Source organism: Corvus moneduloides, chromosome 9 (genome assembly GCF_009650955.1).
Source record: "Corvus moneduloides isolate bCorMon1 chromosome 9, bCorMon1.pri, whole genome shotgun sequence".
Lineage (NCBI taxonomy): Eukaryota > Metazoa > Chordata > Aves > Passeriformes > Corvidae > Corvus > Corvus moneduloides.
In genome coordinates this window covers 25,113,368-25,136,297 of record NC_045484.1, presented here as the reverse complement: position 1 = coordinate 25,136,297, position 22,930 = coordinate 25,113,368, and the positions used below count along the sequence as shown (strand labels likewise).

The following is a 22,930-nucleotide window of genomic DNA, read 5'->3' as shown; positions in this document are numbered from 1 at the left end:
AGTATGACTTAGGTCACTGACTTCTTTGTGAAGGACATTCATGCTTTACAAATACCCAGTTTAACTAGATTATCTGCTCACTTCATCAAATCACTGTTTTGAGACTCTACAACATGTTCTGTTTTATGGTGATATGCCAGTGTGCATCTGATCTCATCAAATTCTGTTTGTGATGGGGAAATTATCTCATGAAAATAGTATTACTTAATCTTGGTTTTAATTTCTGTTTACTTGGAGAGGAAGAAAATCCTGTGTGGTGTTTCATGCTGTCAATGCTAATCTTTCTCCTCAGTGCTGTATCTCCAAATAGCAGATGTGTGCTTTATTGTAGGGCTGGTCCTCCATAGCACAGCAGAATGTTTTGGCAGAAGAAAACAATTTATTGTATTAGAGTCAAACACAATCAAATGTTCCCTTCCCTATGAAGCGTGGTCAGATACTGATATTGCGTTAGCTAACATTTTAACATAGCAGAGGCTTAATAAGGTACATTATTACTCTCTCTAGGCTGTTTAATTAAACTAAACAGTGGCTGTGTATTATACATTGGTTTTCTGCCAAGGGAAGGTAAATCTGTATTATATTAGTGTCACATGCCAAATGATGTTCTCCCTTCATCAGAGATTCTTTAGAAGAGCTGACACTGCTGTCACATGAGCTGCATAATCCAGCCTGCCTTCCACTGGACTGTCCCATAGCTCAGTATGCTCCACCAGCCCGAGCAAGCTTTGTGTGCAGGAGAGGCTTGTGGCTGCAGAGCTTCATGTTGTATTTCAGTACAGGGATAAGCATCATCAGCATCATGCTGCCAACAGAGCTCTTCCCCATCCCTCTGTTGAGGCAGGGACATCTGAGCTCTGGGCACCAGGATGGCTCCAATGGCCCCATGCTGGCCAGGTGACAGGGGCGGGCTTGTCACGTCATTTGTTCAGGTCTGGAACTTGTAAGGATTTGGGGAAACTGGGTAATCCAGTGGCATCTGCTCTGGTATCACTCTTTAGTGCTGGACAGTGCCACCCACTGCTGCTGATGGTGCTGTATGCAGTGATCCAGGTGAACATTCCCTCTTTCCCACTTATGCCATGGGAAGGGTATGGGAGAGCAGGCACTTCTCTGCTATGGGGTTCTGCTGTCTTCTTTTAAAGCAGGAGTTGGTGCAGAATCCTGTAGGGAGCTACAAGCAGAGAGGCCTTCCAGGCACTTGCTTGGGAGAGTTGTTCTGTTGAGTTATGCTAGAAAGCAGAGGAAGACAAAACATTTGCAGTATTTCTCCTTATACACAGAAATAAACTGCACAGGAAATACTGGTGTCTTTTTTACACAATTTTGAGCCTGTTTCACCTGGCAGAAGGGAACATCTGCATAATTCAATGCAGAACTGTGCAGTGATGGCAAAACTTTGCCCAAATAATCGTGCTCTAGAAGTGGAAGGTGCATATTTTTATCACTGTCAGTAAGCCCTGTGATACTGTGCACAGTGAACGGTAATGTTGTGGCTCTGTTTTTCACAGTGTCCTGTGTAAAATGTTCCAATATTCTCAAAAAAAGCTAAAGAAACATCTGTCATGGTCCTTTGTTGTATTTCACATGCCCCCACAGGGAGGCAGGGATGGTTGGCTGCATCACAGTGAGATCTTTAGCGTGGCTCCCTGATGCTGGCACCATGGATGGGTTCAAGAATGGCAGGATTGGATTTATGGCAGGCTTCACCTGCATAACTCAGTTATGATTTATCTCATGCTGAATGTTTTGTTGTCGTTGTTTTCCCTCTACAGAAGATTAACCTGGAGTTCTATATTGACATCCATGCCCACTCCACCATGATGAATGGCTTCATGTATGGGAACATCTTTGAAGACGAGGAAAGATTTCAGCGACAGGCTATTTTTCCCAAGCTACTCTGCCAGAATGCTGAAGACTTCTCTTATGTAAGTCATGTGTTTCTTAATTAATTTTTTCCTAGTTTTCCTTTTTTTTCCCTTTATGATAAATCTCTGGCTTCATTCGATTGAGTGAATTTTATTTCAGTATGAATAAAAGGCTATTTAAAAATTTTATTATTAGCTACCATCTTCCCTCTTATACTTACGTTATCCAGCAGTGGTAAGTTGTGATCTTATTCATGTTCTTGGATACATCAACACAAACAGGTTCTTTGTCTTCTGTATATTAGCCTTTGGTTCTGAATTACTGAAACACCCTGTTTTTCTCAGATCTTTTGTCTTTTGAACAACTGGATCCACTTTATTGTTCCATTGTTTATATTAATTTGTCAAAGTTTTTACTTGTACACTCTAAATAATAATATGCTAGCAAATAGAAACAAAATTAATTAGCTTTCAAGAAAAGGTTAGAAAGGTTAGATAACCTGTGTTGGAAGTTGTGGCGAAGGGAATGTATGCTTTTGAAATTTTTTGATATTACCATAGAAAACTGTTCTGCAAGAAGATTTACAGCTGTCCAATACTTACAACTTGGAGCTTGGGAAAGAGGAAGCTGGGTTCCAGGAGCAGCCTGTTCTTACCCAAGGAGACCTCAGTGATTGAGTTTCTGGTCTGCACCTGGTTGTTTCAAAAGCACATTACAGATAAGGGGCATTCACAGATCACAGCAATGAAAACCTGCAATTGATAGGAGTTGAGAGATTCTGTGCTCGAGCATGGGATTTCTCTCTGCTACTGTGGGAGATTAGGAATTCCTCTTAGCACAAGCCTTGGTTGACGAAGGGAAAATCTTTGAGAAGATGATGGAGGAAATAGAAGCCAATAGCTAAATAAACAGCACATCTCCCTTTTGACTGTCTAGCCCAGAGTTCCACCTAGGTGCTACTGGCACTGGGTACATTCAGCTTCCCCCTGACATCTTGTTGGTCTCTTGAGGCTGGAAGCTCTTCCCCTGCTATCTGTCCAGGCCATTCTTCCTAGGGCAGCTGTGCAGATGAAAGTGTTGGAAAAGGGACAGCCACAGGTGTGAAGTGTCTGACAGGTGTGAAGTGACTACATGTCCCCAAATAGGAAGGTCTGTTTTCTTGTTTCCAGCTCCAACCATGTGTGTTATGTGACTGGTTGGAAATATCAGGTGAAGAGAGGAAGGGAATCCAAAATCTGGGGGGAAAATGTGCTGAAGACTTAAAATAGTGTATGTAAATATGCCCTATTGCCCACTCAAAGGGAAGGGGGGAAGTGCATCATTAACATTACCAGGCTGGTGTTTGAAAGTGTGGGAATGGACCACTGTTGTTACTAATTAATTTTCCAAAGCTTCAGGAGGTCTCATTTACATTGTATGCTGCTGCGGCCATTTGTTGGGATTATAATACTTCAACAGCAGCACTTCAAGTGAAAACTGGCGGCTGCATGAAGTGTTGTCCATAATTGACTAGCTCCATGTCTTCACACAGCACAGAGACAATGTTCCATTATGTTATCCATTGACAGTATCATTGAAAAGATTACTCTCCTTAAAGCATCTGTCAACCTTGATTGATTTACAAGGGACAAAGCACTGAAAAGATTTGAAGTGCGGGTACAATTTTTGCCACCGTTTAGCATACATAATGGTTCTCCTTTGATGTCAAAAGCTCATCTTCTATTAATAATGCAGAGGGATTTTGAATGCAGGCTACTTGTATGGAGTTCCACACTAATAACCTACTTGCTGTGAAATGGGATTCACTTTGGAGAAGCAGTCATTTGGGTTTTACATGTTCGGAATGAATCCCAACTCAAAGGGATTTCTTTCAGTGCTCTGCATGATTGCAGCTGAGCCCGGCACGGGTTAGGGAAAGCAGGCAAATCCTAGTCTGCTCCTCCAGCCGAGAATCTGGCAGGAATCACGCAGCCAGATGCAAAAGAGCATGAACAACAAGCCTAAGATGATGCGATCAAATGCCTTGTGCCGTTTTGTCTGGCAACCTTCTATTAATATACTTCAGAGTGCATTTCATGCCTGGGCTGCTTTCTTCACCTGTCATTTCCAATAGGCCTTTTTATTTAAATGACAGCATCCAAGGGAGATTGGTGATTAGAGTAGGGGATGGATAGGGGATTTGTACCCACACGCCTGTTGTAGGACCAAAGGAGAGTCACTCAGTGTCTCTGTGCCCTATCTGCTAGGAAAAACACTTGACCCACAGCTCTCTGGAAGGCTGACTGTGGTTCGCAGGCATAAGCTGTGAAAGGGACCAGAAATTCCTCATTTTTACATGACTTCAGGAACACAGGCCTGCCTTTGGCTTAGCTGTCAGCATGTGAAGAGGAAAGTGAAAGAAGAGCTAGGGTGTTCTGCTCACACATAAATACATGAGACATTCTTAGGCAGCTGCCTGGGCAAAAGGGACAAAATCTATAAGGAAAACATTTTATATTTTCAATGTTTAAGAAGGATATTTTTAAACACTGGGGAGTAAATATAATCCATATGAAAGCTCTAGCAGTGAAAGCTGACAAGCTCTTTTGAAAAGCTGACTCATTGGGTTTTAGGAGCAGCTGTTGACACCATGTCTGAGTGCATTACACATCAGCCACGGCTTAGAGTAGTTGCAGTTTTTGTAGGGATGTTCTTCATTTGACCTTTCTTGTTTGGCAGAGTGGATTAGTCATAAGGACCAGACACAAGCATTTGAGCATTTCAAGAACCTGCTAGTCTTAGGGGTGGCTAATTTTGACCTTTGTGACAGTATGAGAGGAGACCATCTGTTCTCTCTGGTTCATTTAAAGGAAACAACTGCAGCTGATCTTGGGTGGCTTTATCACTTTGCAAAGATTGCTTTCCTTTGCAGTTAAAGATCAGCCAGAGGCACTTGGCCTGATCTGGTCAGTTTGGTTTTTTCTTTCCTTTGGACTCTGAACTGGTGGCACTTGGGATACATTTGAATTCTCATGTCATTTTCTTGTATTCGACCTCCCAGCAGAGAAGCTTCCTTAGAAACACTGTTTGACCTTTGTGTGCCAGGGTTAGCCAAAGGCCCTGATACCAGCTTGGGGTCCCATTATGTTGGGCACTGGTAACTGCTGAGAAAGTCCACAACCCCAAGAGCTTCCAATCATGCTGAAAAAGACATAGAAAGTGGGTGAGAAGTTATTTGCTTGAAGAAATTGGAGAATAAAACTTGGATGTCCTAAGTGACAGACTTATTTCTTTGTCATCAGTTCCCCGTTTTATATCATGCTCACACTCAAGAATGAAGTTTCTAGACAACAATCCACCCAGTTTCCTTTAGGGAAGCATGTTGTTAACCCTAGTGCCATAATGCTGTGACCTAAAACATGTTTTAGAGACTATCATTGTCTCAGCAATACGAGAAGATGCAGATATGGAATGATTTGCACTAGCACTTTTTGTGGTGGTTTTTCGTTCGGTGGTTTGTTTTTTGTTCAGATATCAAACACAGAGCAATGAAGAAAAATATTTTAATCTCTTTCTATTTTCTGCTGCCTTTCTTTGATCCACTATCTCCAGGTCTGCTGTTCTCATTTTCACAGCTACCCCCCACCCAAGCTTTCTTAGGGAAGACGTGTTTGTTCCAGCAAACCTCCTCCCATCTACCTATGGCAGCCACTCTGGGCTGTTATGATTTACCCTGGCTGAATACCTCCCTCTGAAGGCAGTTGTAGTGCAAGTGCCTGAGGCAGTAATACAAACATTGAAGGATCAAATCCCAGTAATCTGTTCTGAAATAACAAAAAACCAGCTTGTGTTGCACATGGCTGGACAGGGAAGAGGAAGCAGTAAGAAAGTTGCCTGCAATTTATCCTGAAGTAAAATCATACTCACTGGCATCAGCACTTCCTAAGTGCCTCTCTGCTGTTTTGGTGAAAAAAGACTCTTGTCCCAGAAAGGCAAAAGCTGCTGTGTTCAGGTAGGTTTTGTTAACATCATGCAAGCTTAACAGATCTACTCAGAAATCTCTTAAAACCTGAGCACAACAAATGATCCTGCCTCCCTTTTTGTAGTCTTGTACCAAGGCATATCCAGGAAGACAAATATAGCTATTATATGCTTTAGCACCCCTCTGGGATGCATTTCTGCTTGCTGCCTCTTGGACGTGTTGCTCCATAAATTTATTTATTTATTTGTTTGTTTGTTTATTCTGGAGGCTGGGTGAGCCAAGACAGGAAATGTGTTTCTGGTGGCACAGGGAACAGACTGTAAAGTCTGTCCTTCTGAGTGTTACAGGCTTTGGTCTCACAAGAACTCTGCCTTTTGGAGAGTCTCAGTGAAATGAAATTGTTCCATTATGTTGTGCTGCACCAGTTCACCCCTCGTTGTATACTGAGGATTGAATTTGTATTGCAAAGAAAAGAAAAAGGAGACGGGAGAAGTGTTGGAACAAATGGATTTCCTTTCAGTACCTTCTTGCCTTGTTGTTTGTGCATATAGGAGTTGACAGTACCTTCTCCATCCCCACGCAGGCAGAAATTTAGAATGTACACAGAAGAAACAAGTTTTCATAGCAATTTTATGGTGTATTTTCAAAGACCATCATTACTCTTACCTAATGTCAACAGCCTCCCAGAGCAGCAGCAATGAAAGGAGCTGCTGTAGATTCTCCTGCAAGCTTCCTCTCCTGCAGAGCACCACAAATTCCCTCAGCTGGGACATACTGTGCTGGGAAGGAAGGGCAGGAAGCTGGTTAAGAACTGGACACCCGTCCCCCTGGAAGGATATCTTTTTGGGTATTACCTTTTTAACCACATGATATTTTAACATATGTAGAATACAGGTCTGGATCAGAGAACTGTCCTGGAGCAGTGAGGGAGCCAAGAAGGAATGTGAGCAATGGGAAGCATTGGGTTGCTCTGGGAGCAGCAATCTGTCCCTCCTTAGGAAGGTTTTGATCCCCTGATTTAGGCCTCCAAGTGAGAAGAACTTCTCTTTGCCACAGAGCAAAGCACTTTTTTCTGCAGACTATTCAAAGCAACTAGGTGCATGATGGCTGTATTTTCCTTTTTGCTTCTCATTGTCCTAGTTTTCTGTCATTTGTATAAATGATTATGAAAGCACTCCCAGGAGACCGTGCTCACGCTCATGAAAGTATTGTAAAGAGAAGCATTGCAGGCTATTGCTGGAGGCTATTTTATTGTATATTTTGAGGAAACGTCTCGTTTTCTATTGACAAATGGAGAAAGTGAGAACTCCAGGGACCTGAGTTATTTTCTAAACAGTGTGATTATTCTATAGGGCTTAGACTAGGAAACGCCACCATTGGCATCTTTGGGGGAGGATGTGCTCTGAGAAGCAGAGGCTGCTATTAGCAAAAAAAATGGGGGAAGAGCAGACCTTTTCTTCCTTATTAACCTGAAGCACTTTCAGATCCCCTCTTTGTGTATATCACTGGTCACAGCTTGGGTTGGCTCTTAAAAGGGAGATAAGTTCCAGGCTAACTCTGGTTAATGGGTGACAGGATAATGTTTGAGTGGGTGACATTGTCACTTGCAGTTAAGCAAACTTCTGGTGATGGGGTGATGCAGACTCACTAAGGGAGGAGCTGAGAAGACCTGAGGAAGGATGTTTTGGGATACAGCACACTCTTCGTGTGTGTGCCCAGAATGGCAGATCCAGTAGCAAAGAACTCTGACTTAGGTTTGCTTTCAGGATGGGGTAGAATCTGCCTCCTCCTCTTGTTTTTTCCAAGTAGGCTGTGATGGGCTACCCAGCTCTGTGGGGAAACCCTTGTCTAGCTCTCTGAAGGTCTCAGGCAATACCACCCTACTTTGTTTGGCTGCAGGTGTTGTTTAAGGAGCTCTCTCAGAAGAGCTGCTGGTTTGATTTGGATTCCAGTCGTGTTAGCTGCTGTGCTAAAGCCAGTGAGCTCAATAAACAACTTCAGAGCTGTAGCACCCGGGGAGGTGGGAGCCAGAAGCACAATCAGTTTCGGTGCACGTGGGGAAGGGTTCTGGGGAATGTGAAATGTGGGGACAAATCTCTGCACTGGTGCTGCCAGTGTAACTGGTGCAAGGTGCAGACACCTCCATCAGTCCTGGAGCTGTAGAGCAGGGCATGGATAGTAATGAGCAGTAAAAAGTGCAGCTATTGTACTTCTCGCAGGTGAACAGCTGAAACCCTGAAGCATGAAAGCCAGTTACTTTTCTAGCTGCGGAATTTCTTAAAAAAAGAGAACTAATTTGGTACTTTTGGTCTTGAGGCATAAACTGAGAGCTTATAAAGCTCTCTCCTTCCAACCTCTCTGCTAATGACCATGCAAATATGTGTTTTTATCAGGAAACTTAAGCAGGCATGACTGAAAGACACTTGGGAGGGGGAAAGATCTGGTATTCCTTCACTGCACATTAGAGGGAAAATGAAGCCCCTCAGGGAGCAAATGTGTGTGTGGTGACAATGTACCTTTAAACTGTTACTTCTCTGAGGAGAATTGCACTTTAAAGCCTGAGAATGTGGTGCTAGGCAGGTTGTGTTCATGTTACTCCTACAACAGTGATGCTACTTCTAAGAAAGGGTGGTTGCTCTCTGCTTTCCGCTGAGCAGGAGGAAGAAGGCAAAAAGAGGGAGTAGAATGGTTAAAAATCTCTTAGGACTTGAGGCTATTTGGCCTTCAAGTTTCAGTTTTAGGCATTCTCACATTCTAGGAGCAGGTCAAACTGTTCCAAATCTCCTCTGCATGCCTCTCCTCAGATTTCTGCAAAACAAACTCGGTATCAGAGAATGTTCCCCAGCTAAACCCAAATTTTGCTGCCCATCTCAGTGTTTCCTACCAGGCACAGAAATTATGAAACAAAATGCTGTCAACTGCAGAGCCTTCTCTGAGAGTGAGTGAGCCCTGTTCACAGGAATATCAGTCCAATCTGCCTGTTCCCAAGGGATCTGGAAAAGCTTCAAACAATGGAATTCCTCTTTGAAATGATCCTGAACTTTTCTAAACCTCCTCTTCCCAGACTTCAGTAGTCACAATCGATTTTGAGATGAAACAAGTTTTCTTCCTGTGCATCAGAAACACGGCTAAGCTGCAAGGTGAGATGAATCGTGGAGTAATTTTGAGCTCTGTTCCCATTTCATCACACCTCTGCTCCCAGAATCCTTCCTCTTTGCCTGCTACCTCCTTCAGATCAGCTGTCTGCTTTGGGGATTTATGCTGACTGTGGCTTGTCAAATAAATTGGACAAAGCCTGCCTGGTAGCAGCCTCCCAAATGCCGTAATTTCCAAGTCTCCAGACCCAGTTGGCATGGAGCTGATGATAGTCTATCACAAAAAAAAACCAACAAAAAACCCAAAAAACCACCCCAAACCACACTAACACATCTACTTTCCAGTCTATTAATAGACTTAATGGAGCTGGTGAGAGGTGGGTGTGATGAGAGAGTTAAGTTGGCCTTTGAAGTGAGAAGTTTGCTCAGTGCTTCCAGAGAAGTAAGGAGGTAAGTTTTGCTTGTAAAAGAGTTTGGTGGGCTACCAGCTGCAAGAATGGCAGGGTCAAAGCAGCTGGATGCATCATGGCAGGAATCAGCTCTACTCACATGAGGAAAGCAAGCTGCCAGTTGCACCTGTTTAAAGCTCCCTGTGGAGGGGCAAACAGAAGAGCCACGGTTTGTAATATTGCTATTTGCAACCTTCCATGGCAAAGATTCCAAAGCCAGTGCATTTCTGTGCTCTCTCTCTAACTTTTGCAGCCTTCAATAAAGTGTTCTAGAAAATGAGAGTGAGTGAGTTACGGCTGATACTGTAAAACTGCTCTCTGGGATGGATTTGGCACTGTCTGGGCTCCAGTTCATTTCCCAGTGGCACGTCTATTCTTCCTTGATGACAAGTGTGCCATTCCTTTTTTCTAGAGCACTAACTTTTTTATTACCACTTTTTTTGCCACACTGGGGCACTGAGTTGAGGGCTCTTAGAGGTCAGACCTGCTTTGGAAAAAACCTTTTCGTCTATGAGGGCAGCAGCAGCAGACAGCTCTGGTGAGGTTATAAATGAGTCCTGATTGCACTTGGCCATTGCTGCTGTTAATCAGTGAAGAACATGAAACAACTTGTATGCATAATCCCAGCTTACCCCAGTAGGTAAACTGTTCATTTCTTAACCAATGAATGAGCAAAATGTGGGCAGTTTTTCTGGGTTTGGAGTGGGGTTTTTTAGGAGTAGTTAGGCTCAGTTGTGAAACACAGCTATGGAAATGGCATAGGGTGACCCAGCATATTTCTAATTATGTGTTGTGATATGAAACCATTCTCTAATTATGAATCCTCTTGGTGGTTTTGTCTCTGCTTTTCTCCAAGAAAGATTTCTAACATCATTCTCTGATTCTTGAGCATGCAGTTGTACATGCTACATCCTTTTGTAGAACACTTCCTGGACCTATATCATCTGCATATATCAACAACTTTAAGGAAGATCTCTTTATTCTGAGTTTCATGCAGATACTTTGTGTGTGAGGAGAAACGATCTTCTGGGAAAAATTCCTGTGCACACTAGAGCTCAGATTTTTGAAGATGTATGCAGTTTGCTACTTTCTTCCACAGGCACATCCATAATCAGTTGTGTTGCAGGAGATGTGAACAGCTGGTAAAATCTATCTCTTGGATTTCGGGAACCTCCCTGGACCTTGCTATGCCAGAAATTCATCTTCTGCATTCTGTCAAAGCCTAAGACCAGATTTCTGAGTGGTTGGCATTTTTCTGAGTGCTTTGTACTTTTTTTATTTTCTTTTCTTGCTGGGTTGGAGGAACACCTTAGGGTTGGTCAGAAATGATGTGCAGTGCATACCCTGGATCCCACGTTAGGAGCCTGGCAAGGTCTGACTTTCACTGTGATCATACCTTGCTCCTTTGTTTCTTCATGTGTTGAGCAATTTCAGAAGATGACAAAGATTCATTCCCCAGCAAGTTCTGGATGAGAAAGTCCCTTTGTCCTGCTGTCAGTGAAAGGTAGAATGAAGCTCCCATCCATCACTGGCTGGACACAGCCTGCTTGATAGTTCATTCCTTTTTGTCATCCCTTCTTCTACTCAAAAGTGGATCCAGTTTTACTGGGGCTTGCCTCCAGTTTTTCCTTTTGTGCAACCTGTGGTTTTCTGATGCTGAAGCAAGACAGGTCCCCTCTGTGGTCACACACACTGAGGAGGAGGTCCCACCATGCTGCACCTCTCAGATTCCAAGCCCATCAGGTCTACAAAGGGTGGACAGGGGCAAATTCAGTTTTAGATGTGTGAGAAATGTGCTGTTCTCCCTCTTCACCCTTTGGAGCCGCTCTTGTGACTGATAGAGGCACTCAGAGGCAGTCAGCACCCTGCTGAATTTGTGAACATGGACTGCCCAAGGCATTCATTCCAGTCGTTGTTAGAGGGAAGATGGAGCAGTGCTGAGAAGCCAAGAGTATCCCTCAGCCCTGTGGGAGCTGCCCAAGCTGTTGAGCTCACAAACTGGCTACCAGGGGGCTGAATTCACTGAGGAGAGACACTGTGGGATAGAGTGTCCTTACCAGCCAAGGAACAGGCACTTTGAGAGGTCTGACCAAGGGCCAAGATTTTTTTCTGCTTTGAAACCACTTGAGAAAGAATTTACATATGATTTTTTTTCTTTCTTTCTTATTTCCTTCCACACATCTTTGTCTTCTGCAGTGTCTGAATAAGGACCAGTTGGTTCACAAATGTCTCTGTACTGTCTGGCTGTTCAGGGTTCCCCCTCTTGCCAGTGGGGAAACTGGTCACACAATTTCACATTCAGCACAGCACGGGGAGGAGGAACGAAATCTGGTAGGGAGGCCTGGGGAGGCTGCCGCTAATGCCTGAGGTGTAGAGAAAGGGTCAGCACACCTTGAGGATCCCAGAGGTATTTGATATCTGTTTTTCTGGTGAGTTTCTTCCCACCAGAAAGTAAGGGAATCCTTCGCCCTTCCTTCTCTGCTCTTTTAACACTGGATTTCTTGGCAGCTTCTGATTCTGTGGATAGGTATTTGTTCACTGAGTTTTCTCACACCAGCTGGGAGGCAAAGTCCTTCTGTGAGCTTTAATGTATCTGTGTGTTTTAATAATGCATTACTGTTGATTTTATACAAATATCACTATTTAAGAACTTCAAAGTCTTTGGTGTTCCCCCCACCCTCCAGACTGTACTTCTCGCTGCTGCTGTTGCTAACACTCCCATGCGTTTCAGCCTTGGAGAAATAAATATTTGTTTAGCTGTTCTCCTGCTGTGCCTGCTCAGTGCATTTGTTTAATGATGACTTCAGTTCAGCTCTGCAAGGGGTTTAGGGAAATAGATCCTCCCAGAAAAGCAAGAGACTCATTTGCAGACAACTTTTCCTGTGTTCTTTCCCCCCTCTTGCCACCCCCACCCCTTTTTTCCCCGGATTAGGGTTTGATTAAATAAATGTGCATGGGCAAAACTCCAAGATCAGCTGTGGTGAGGAGTCAAAGTTTTGCCTATTGTGGTTTTTTTCCCACACCATTTATCTTGACCTAAAACAGGAGCAGAAGGTTAGACTCAGCATGTACCTGCTGCTCTTTCTTGTCATTACCTAAATTCTTTAACCTGTAATTTTCTTTTTTCTCCTCTAAAATATCAAATCACATTTTGGTTTATAACATTTGCTCGAGAGCCAGGCCCAAGCTGCTGTTTCAAAACTTGTATTTGTCATTTTCTACCCCAACTGTCCTGAGTGAAATGAGAGATTATAGCTTTTACTCAAGACACCAAGTTGGCCTATGTCATCAGATCTTTTTTTCAGAATGAGGACAATGGTAACCTTCAAAATCTACATTTGTGCACCTAAATGAAGGTTTGGCTTTTTATTCCTGGAAATGCAGTACCACTTGGCAAAGAAATGAACATAGGATTTTATTAATGCCATTGCCATTTTAAGTAATTTTGTACAGCTGAAACTGAAACTTCTATTAAACAAACATCCACAAACACACACAAAAAAAGGAAACCACCCATCCCTACAAAAACAAAACCCAAAGCCCTAAGCCCCACAAAACAGAATTATAAAAATTCAAACTCTGGAAAGTTCTAAATTTTGATTTTGCTTTGTTTTGGGTTTTCTTATTTTTATTTTTTTACCATTTATAAAACCGTCAGTAATATTTAAACTACTTACGCTTCACTTTCAAAATACAGCAAGCATAATTTTGCCAATAACAAGATTCAACTTCTGCTAGAAAGCAAAAAAACACTTCAGCGAAGTAACACATCAGACTCTCTCTTCATATATTTCCAGCTGACAAGGCTTTAGCCTATAGCAGAATTTTTTTTTTTATTATGCTTCAGTGCATGACCTGGCACTGGTGTGGCTGAGTTTCATCTGACTACAATCACTCTGGCCCCTCAAAGTCATCCCACTGCTTTTTTATTTGTATGATATTCAGAACCTCCTCCATAATGATGATTCATTCCACAGTGTGTCATCAGCAAATTTTGTTGGCATGGTCTTCCTTTACCGTGCCAAGAACTGTGATGAAAATATTATGTAAGATTTATCTCAAGAATTATCTATTAGGAATTCTGCTCATAACTTTCTTCTAGCCTGATTAAAATAATGGGAAATAGGAAAAGGATTTCTTGTGCAAAGTGTATCCCAAAGACACAAGCTATACTCAGCAGATACTTGTCTAATTTGTTTATAAGCACAGTTGAAAAGATTCCATAATCTTCACAAATGTTCCATGTCAGTGAGTCTCCTACTCACTGAAGTACTTCTATCCCTAGTGTCTTCCCTGAGTCACCTCCTCCCACATTTTCCTTGTTTTCCTTGTCCCAAATACAGCCTCAGAATTAGCTTAGTCCCTTTGTGAGTGATGCTTCTGCACACAAACCCCAATATCCTGTCCTGAACCATTTGTTTTCTTGTTCCTTTGTTTCCATCAGCAGCTGATGCTCTCATGCATTAAAAGTTCCACCACAGGCATTTGTTCGAACATGACGCACCGTGCACCGAAGCCGACGTTCGCTTGGCTCAGGAAGCAATCCCCAGAGCATGATCATCTTCCTCTCTGTTTCTGAAATTTAACTGAGGACAAAGCTATCCTCAGTTTCAGGATCTCAGTAGTCTTTTGAAGTTTCCTTTTGCAGGAAGCCAGAGAACATTCCCTCTAAGTATTTATCCCATATATCACGTTAGCAGTTGATTTCCCCAACATTCCTTATGAGTGCTTTATTTCCCTGTCCCATAGGCGTTCAGAATATCCTGCAGGCTTCTGCCGTGCAATTTGGCAGAAATTATATGATATCTACATAGCAGAATGCATTGTGTGTACAAATTACCATGAAACTAAATATTATGTTACCAAAAAGACAAGAAGTTGTATTTGGAAACACCTATATATAATGCTAATAAGAAACCCAATTCCATTTTTTTTCTAATTAACCTGGAAAATCTTACTTTTACAACATGAGAGACACTTCAAGACATTCAGAATGTTAATAAACCCACAGGTATTTCTACTCTTTATATCTTCTGGTATACACTATTCATCAAGAATTGTTGCTCATTTCAGTATTAGTCTGATTTTCTCAGTCTAGAGAAGTTTTACATTTTGAAACATTGCATCTCATTTCTTAAATGCAAAGGAAGTTTCATTTTCCCCAGTTTTGGTAGGAGGTGGACTTCATAAATTCTCACATTGTGTTAGCAAGGAAAGGTAGCAGCCCTAAGGCTCCATAGGAGGACACTGGACAGCTCAAAGAATTCACCATGGGCACAATGACTGAACAATGAGCTGTGTTAACAGTCTTTTGTGTTTCACTGGCAACATGAAATTCTTACAGCAGGAGATACTATGACCTTTTATGCAACAGATCCGAGCTGGATCATTTTTTTGTGGTTGTCACTAGCTTGTGCTGAGCCCAGATTGGCTTAGTCTAATGGTTATGAGGTTTCTGAATAGACTCTGAAAGTCAAAATGAAATCAGAATCCATTTTTCTGTCTAGTTGGTAGGAACAAGCTCTGAGACTTCAATAAACCTGAAGATGAACTGCCCTTTAGTCTCCGGATGTCATGCCTTCAAAGGAGAGCTAAAACTCATTTATGGAAATACTTGGAGTCCTCACCTCCACCCCTCAAATGAATAGTTATAAAGCTGTAGGGTTCTTAAAGCCAGATCCTCAGTAATAGCACAAAATACTGCCTTTTATACTGTGCTGCTAATGCTGTAGAATAGTGAGGTAGATTTTTCCACCCAGAGAGCAGCATCCCGTTAACATTTAAGTTAGTGAAGTGGAAATTTCTGTGACCTAATTTAAGAACCAGTCAAATGTCTTAGGTGAAAAAGTTCCACCAAAACATAAATGCCGCTGTATTTCTGCTTTGATTAAGAGTCCAGGTGAAGGGTGGGGGAATGGTTATGATACAGGGGAATGCAGTGGAGACAAAGGAATCCAATATCCAAGTAATGGCACAGCTTAACTTCTGAGCATGGGGGATCTGGAAGGCTCGCTTTCAACTCGTGCATATGACAGCCTTGCTTTGTGTTATCCCAGAGGGAAGAAGAAAAGCTGATATTAATGGTGAACCGAGATGAATTCTGTGAAAGTCTGCAAGGCATCATTTATAGCCTGTGTGCCAGAGCTGTGCTTCCCTCCAGGCCATGATCAAGAAACAGTGCAGTCTCACACAGTGTAAATGAGATTTGGCAATGTGGGTGAAGCTGGTTTCTCTGTGAAGAGACTCCTTCTCTTGCTCCCCTCCTGAACTCTCCTCGTGTCCCTGTGTTCTTGCTCCTGCAGTCCAGCACGTCATTCAACAGGGATGCTGTGAAAGCTGGGACAGGCCGGCGCTTTCTTGGCGGGCTCTTGAATGACACATCCTCCTGCTACACTCTGGAGGTCTCATTCTACAGCTACATTTTGGGTGGAACTGCTTCTGCCGTGCCCTACACCGAGGAAGCCTGTATCCTTTTGAAATCCATCCTCCTCTTGCAGCACACGTGAACCAGGCACTTAAGGTAAATACTTCTGTCTCCATAAGAGTTTGCTAAGATAGAAACACACACAAGTGGAAATGTGCGTCTGTTCCTGATGCTTTAATTTCCCTCATATTGATTCTCCATACTGTGGAAATTCAAGAAGAGAAAGACATTAGATCAAATAAGCCATTTCCCTCTTGTAGGAGATTGTCTCACACACTTGTTATAGAAGCTAGTCCTGGAGAGTCTGTGATCCATTCCATTCCACAGTCTTCCATTTCTTTCTTCATTTCTCTCCTTATTCCCTCATTAGCCCTGCATTTGTGTTACTGTTTTAATAGCAAGTTGAGAGTGCATCTTTGGTACTGAGTAAAATATCTTCTCTGCCTTTGAACTGCAGCCAAAGGGATCCATTCGGTTCTGCATCTGCCTCGAGGACAAATCTTCGATGCCAGTACCCAAAGAAATGGAAGTCAAACTGTGAAAACAAAACCATCAAAGTTGTTGGCATTTTTGAGTGCTCAAATAGAAGCAGTGTCTCAAAAAACACATATCCATCTGGCTATCTCAATGTATCAGCAATTTGTAGAATTGTTCTGACTGGTCTTATGATCTGCTTTTATGCTTTTCTTTTTCTTTTTGTCACCATGCTCAATCAAACAGCCCGTGCCCATGCTTCAACGCTGGGTATGTTATTTCATTTTGTCATTCTATCTTGGCAGCTTTTGAAATTTCCACAGGTTTAGAAACACTGTAGAGGGAGAGAGATTAGCTGTGATTGCCTATTTACCTCTCCACTGTATTTCAGAAGTTGGGGGTAGCAAGGGAGAAATTTTCATATGAGACATAATTCTTCACCATCCACATATATGGGCTCTCTGCATGGGAATAAGAGCGAGAAATGGGGAGCAGGGAAAGGAATTGTATGTCATTTGGGCTTTTCTGGTTTGACTTCTCCACTGAAAGTGAAATTTGGGGGAAGGAGGGAGATGAATATATTAAAGTGACTTACCAGGCTTGAGCATTTGGAATAGAAGCTCTTTTTTGCCCAGTAAAGTTAACTGAAGGAAAAGCTTCTTGCAACATACACAAATGTAGTATATCTTGCCACTGTGGAAAAAAAATGTTGTTCCTGTTAGGTTTAGGTATTTATTTTCTTAAGTTGGTATTTTGGTGTTTCAAGAACCTCTGCCTTAGTTTCACCTTTAATTTTCTTCCTCACTTTGTGCTCATTGTGCTGACAACTGCTTATTGCTCTTCCTTATTTATTTAGAACAGTTTTTTGACAGTAAGGAATGGAAAGAGCCCCTGTACACATGAGATCATGATTCCCTTGGATACGTTTTCCTTCATGACTTGTAGATCACACTGGCTTAGTTTCCTTTTCCATAAAGATTCCTGGTTTGTGCTTCACATTGCAGAAATTTCACCTGTGGGGTCTGACATCTCCATTTGCTTGGCTTGCCTTGCCTTGCCTGCTGCAGGCAGAGATGCTCCATTCTCTGTTCATCCCATCAGCAGCTGGAGCACAGAAAACAGACTCCAGATCAGCGACCCTCCTTGGAGTTGGTGTAGGGAGAGCTCAAGCAGCAGCTTGGTTTCTCCAGTTAGGGTTTCACCCAGCTGAGTGGAAAAGGAGGAGAAGGAGGTTTTGATTGGCCTGGCAGACAGCAAGCAGGGGAGGCTCTTTGCACATGGAGTGTTCTCCACTGGCATTTTGCCCTGGAAGGTTTGATTATTTCCTTTTCAATGGAGGAATTCTATCCAGAGCGCTGCCTATGAGATCTCTTCCTCATTTGTGCAGTTTTCTAGTTAGTGAAAGAAATGGAGCTGCTTGAAATAGTCTCTAGACTGGTCTGATCCAACACAGGAGTAGCCACTGGATTTATGCACATCCTGTCCTGGCAGGGGAGGAAGTTTCACATCACTGAAGTGCCTATGACCGAAAGTAAAACAATTGCAGAATGTTCCAATTTAGCCTGAACAGCCCTTCCAAGCTATTTGCAAGTCAGTGATTAATTAATGCTCGGATTTTTTAATGGACCTGAACCAAAGACACAGGCAGTCAGTTCAGATTGGCCTCCAAGGACAGGGCTGTTTCTATTAACTATCTACTTACATGCAGGCAGCAACTCAAGCAAGTAAATGAAGAAAATACAGTGAGCCCAAGAACTGTGAATTGATAGGGTGGGTATTCTGGAAATCTGCCTTAAAGATGTATTTCTTAGGACTTTGTTCATCCCACTGTGATGTTATTTGGTTGTGTGAGTCTTTTTTCCTTTTCCTTTTCTTTTCCATTTTTTATTTTCTGTTTCTCCTTTTTCCCTTTCTCTTTCCTTTCAATAGAAACAGGATCAGGGAGGCTAGGATTGTTCAAAGCTTCTACTGGTGAATTAGCAAGTGCAGACTGAGATTCAGCCCCAAATTCAGGGCACCCATGGCCATGAAAAGAGACTACAAAGCAGATCACTCATCCAGAACTAGCCATACTGGCTCCTTTTAGAGAAGAGAACAAATTAGGATCTCCAGATTCCGCAAAATACTAATTTGGCCTAATGCAGTTTCTGTTGACAGGTAGGAAAACTGAACAAACTCTGACCAGACTTGTGTTTGCACTGGTGACAAGTAATGATACCTGTCAGCTTCTTTTCTTTACAGCAAATAAGATCACTGTACTTTTCTTTACAGCAAATAAGATCACAGTACTACTCCCTTTCATGCCATTGTATAAGTCGAGTAGGTTTGTTGGTGGGTTTTTTATCTCTTCATGTTGTCCAGGTTTTTTACATTCTAACTCTGTGATCCATACAAACCTCTGTGTGAGACTGTAATAGATATATTCTTACATTGGACGAGATTATGCATTTTGTTCAGATTTGTGTGACTGACTGAAACGTACTTTGGTAATTTCTTGAGATAAGTGGATACCTTACATGCATGAAAATGGAAGACAGACTTTCAATCTAAGTGTTTGAATTCTTACATTGTTAATGTGGACAGTAACTTTTTTCAGTAAGGAAAGTAAGAAAAAAAGGATGGGAAGGTATCATTAGAAGTGGAAATCAGTTTTAAATTACTCCAGATAGTATGACTGACTGTGTTCTAAATGAATTGGTTCAGAATTTAGAGGATGACACCTGGAATGTTCTAGAAACACAAATTGGCTACTGAGGCTGTAGTATTTAAATGAAATCCAGGAGGGAAGTGCCTTCCTTCAGCCCGTGCAGTGGGTATATGTTTGGGGCATAAATGGTGGGACAACATCATGCAGAGTGTTGAGTTTCTGGCCTTTTTTCTAGCATAGAGAATTAACATGGTTGCCTCAATGTCTCAGGCCTCGATATGGCATGATATCAGTAACAGTTATTGCTGGAGTGCCTCTTGTATTTTCATCCAGCAAACAAAGCACTGCATCAGCAAACAAAGCACTTCCTGAACGTCCTGTCAGACATTCCTGCAGAGGTGTGTGAGCACCTGGTAGGTCTGTGTGTAACTGATATGTACCTGGAGTGTGAGAAACATTAGGGGTCTGTTCTGTAAGCTCTGCTGAAAACCCTACGATAACACGTGCTGCAGATAACACTGAATGGACTCTGTTTCCAGGGCATAATAAGAGGATTGTAGGCTTGTCTGTTACTCGCCTGGAAGTGGACAGAGAAATGTTTAAAACCCTCCTCACACATGCACACATTTGGTGGTAACTGATTAAAAAAGGCAGCACAACAACAGTTAGCTCAGCACCAGGTGAAGGAGCTTTAAAATGAGCTGATATGCTTCCATTAAATTCCATGTTTTACTAGGCATTTACAGGGCTTATGACACGAGGCTTGTAAACTGTTCTGTAACACTCAGCACCAGCAGCTCAGCTGCTGAGCTGCCTCGATTCAGAGCTGGGCAGGGAACAAGGGATAAAAGAGGGGGAGGCAGGATGAATCCCCAGCTGCAGGGCTGAGCCCTGCTCTGACAGAACTGGTGCTTTCCAATATCTCACTACAGCTGTGAACAGCAGCCATCACAGTCTGACCTGAGAGCAGCCAGAAAAGGACTCTCACATCAACAGCTTTAAAATCTATTTGGTTCATTTTTTAGAGGGTTTGAACTGGATCCTTGCTGCAAAGCAGGCAGCCCATAACAGAGAATAAAAGGTTTTACTCTTCCACAGTCCAGCCATGAGGCAGGAAGGCAGAAATGATGGAGACCTGGCAGGAACTGGTATGACTGTAGCTGTAGAGGAGAATAATCATTGAGATGGGTGGTCACCACAAATGTCAGCATGTCCATAGCTTTTTTTGTGTATTTTAATCTTAATTTCAAGCTTCCTCCAGGTGGAGAAGGACTCCATCCAAAGGTGCACTGCTGAACTCTCTCTTGTTTGTGGGCATAAAGATGTATTTATGTGGCTACAGCCACAGAATGAAGGCTTGGATTGACTAGAATCTCTTCAGATGCCTAATAGGAGCTCACACCCTGGACTCTCGACACAGAGACCAACTGGGTTCATTCTTATTCTTAACTTCAAGCAGAATATCTGCCTGCTGCTTGACTAGGGGCTTGAGAAGTTAAATCCCTGGAGGAAACAGTCATTTGTTACATCCAGATTCCTTTTAAAGAGTACTTGGATCTCAGTAAATGCCTGTCCTGGGGAAAAGAAATCTGTATGCAAACTACAATTCCAGCAAAAGCATCTGTAACTTTTAGAGCTTCATGTACCTGCCAGTCCCCTAGGGCAAATGTACTTGGCTATTTTGGGCTTTTTTACATTTCTTTTTTTGGCAAGTGCCTGTCCTGATCCTCCTATCTCTGTTAGTGATATCCTTAAGAGAAGATCCTCATGAGACAGATTATGGCCCTTGCAGGTTCATTCCCAGCCAGTAAAGACAACATTACTAGCAAAAGCCAATGAGGTATGAAAAGCTGTGCTGATAAAGCTGAGGGAGCTCTGCAGAGGTTATCCAGTGTGGCTTAGGTTTGAACTTCAGTTAGAGCTTCTTGCCAAGATGGTTTCAAAGTAAATCAGGCTCATATTCAGGAAAAGGCATCCAGAGGTCTACACCTTCCTTCTTCTTCTGCTAAGCTCCTAGAAACAGGCTCCTTCCTGTGTGTTGCAAAAGGTGGCATTAATCCTAATCCTGCAGGTTTTCCTAAGGGTGACCTCCTTGCACAGCTTCTCTCCAGTATTTGGTTTTTTCTTAGTACCATGTTTAGGGCTGGTTTGGAGGAGAGGAAACAAAACACTCTTTTCAGCTCCCCAGTCTGTGTGAAAGTGTCAAGGTTTACAGCCACAATTTCAAATGCTCTTAATATTACTGGAAGCATAGAGTTAAATCATAGAGTTGTAAAGTTACTTTATAGTGATAATGCTGTCAAGCATCAATATCTCTGCCCCAGGGCACCATGGAAACTCAGTTAATGATATAAGAAGCTGATATTTTTCAGGGTTGCAGCTGTTGGCTCATACCCAGAAGGAATCTGTGTGTTTGTTCATATCGGGTATATACAGTGGGACCTGCTCAAAGAAAATTAAGAAACAGTGAAATTCTGTTTAATGAAGTGCAGTGGAATGAAAGTACAAAGCAATACATGGTGTTGCAGTATGCACAGCTCATTCTCTCAAAGGGTTCAGTGGAGTGGACAATGCTGCACAAAAATACTTCTGTAAGAGAGGCTGTTTGTGGGGGAGAGTTTATATTTGTATGTAGATTTGTTTATCTAGTTGCCTGTAGCACTGACTGCATCAATCTATGCAAACACTGTCTGGAAGTATCAGTAAGGAAATGGAAATTAAGGGAAGTGACTACAGTCAGCTTAAGAATATGTATAATTTTTGTAATGGATTTCTTAGGATCTGTATCTCAAAGTGCTTTGATAGCCTCAGATGAAAGATGCTATAAAAGTGGAAAGTGTATTATAGTGTTTTTTTGTTGTTGGTTTGGTTTTTTGTTTTTTTTTTTTGTTAAAAGTAGAATATCAGTCTTGGAAGACATCTTCAAAATTATTCCATTTAACCACATGATTCCAGTTACCTTTTCCTTCCTCTTGTGCACACAGATTTCTTTCCCAGGGATACCAAGGTACAGGGGAAAGAACAGATATAAGCAGGATGCATATCCAGATATATAGAAATGCTCTCAAGTCGGTTTCAGACCTGAATACAGGAGTTTGCCTTCTTTGGAGAGCAGGAAGACTTGAGTAGCTGTGAGCCTGGACAAGGGAATTTGGACAGGCTGACTTGAGAGCTGTCAATATTTACATCTGTATTCAGGAACAGGGACCTTGTGGGCAGCTGGAGCATGAGCACCTTAGAGACACATGTGCAAATACCATCCCTGCACCCCGCCAGCTGTCCTCAACTCACTGCTGGCACAGGATGTGCTCCTCAGCCTAGGTAGGGCTGGGAAGACTGATCCTCATAAGCCCAGCTCTAAAAATGGTCTCATCCAGTGCAGCCTTTGGGGTCTCTGTTGAGACACTGAATGCTGCTGGTGCCAAACTGTCATTGAGGTTTTGCTGACTTAAAGCCTCATCGGTGCTTTCCACTCAAGCTATCAATGACTCTTGGCCTGCATGAACAAAACTCCCTAATTCGAAAAGGTTTCAATGGTAGTGTATTAAAAAAAACCCATAAAATTTGCCAGTTAATAATAAACATCGTTGCATTTTTCTATTAGTATTTCTTTTGTACACAGGAAAAAAAAAACTTCAACTCAGCACTTAGACCAAGCTTTTGCTGAATGGTTGGAAGGTGCAGTTGATCACATGAGTGACTGAAGGGCTTTGGATGATACAAAAAAGGGAAAGCTCTCTCCAGGCACTGCTGCTGTCCTTTTTGGAACTGGCTTTCCTGGGTTTGAATGCCTCTCTTATGAACTTTCTTTTCCGTAAGCTTGTATTTTATCTTTTTCTTAGAAGCAACTTAGACAAAACTAAGCATATAGAACTGATATGAGGCTCTTGGGTGCTCAGAACACCATACAAATGCTATTAGATCCGTAGTTAAAATAATTCTTTGGTAAATGTTAAATTCCTATTAGTAACACTTGCTAAACTTAAGTGCAAAGGAAAGGGCAAGGCTAAT

The 22,930-nt window shown here is 42.3% G+C and overlaps 1 protein-coding gene across 1 annotated transcript in view; it reads left to right on the top strand.

Moving 5' to 3' along the window:
* BEND5 (BEN domain containing 5) overlaps positions 1–22,930 on the top strand; it is an 885,907-nt gene that overhangs the window by 788,167 nt on the left and 74,810 nt on the right. The window contains exons 10-11 of the mRNA XM_032118194.1: positions 1,776–1,928; positions 15,677–15,839. Of these exons, the coding sequence (XP_031974085.1) occupies positions 1,776–1,928; positions 15,677–15,839 (316 nt within the window). The remainder of the gene's footprint in view (positions 1–1,775; positions 1,929–15,676; positions 15,840–22,930) is intronic.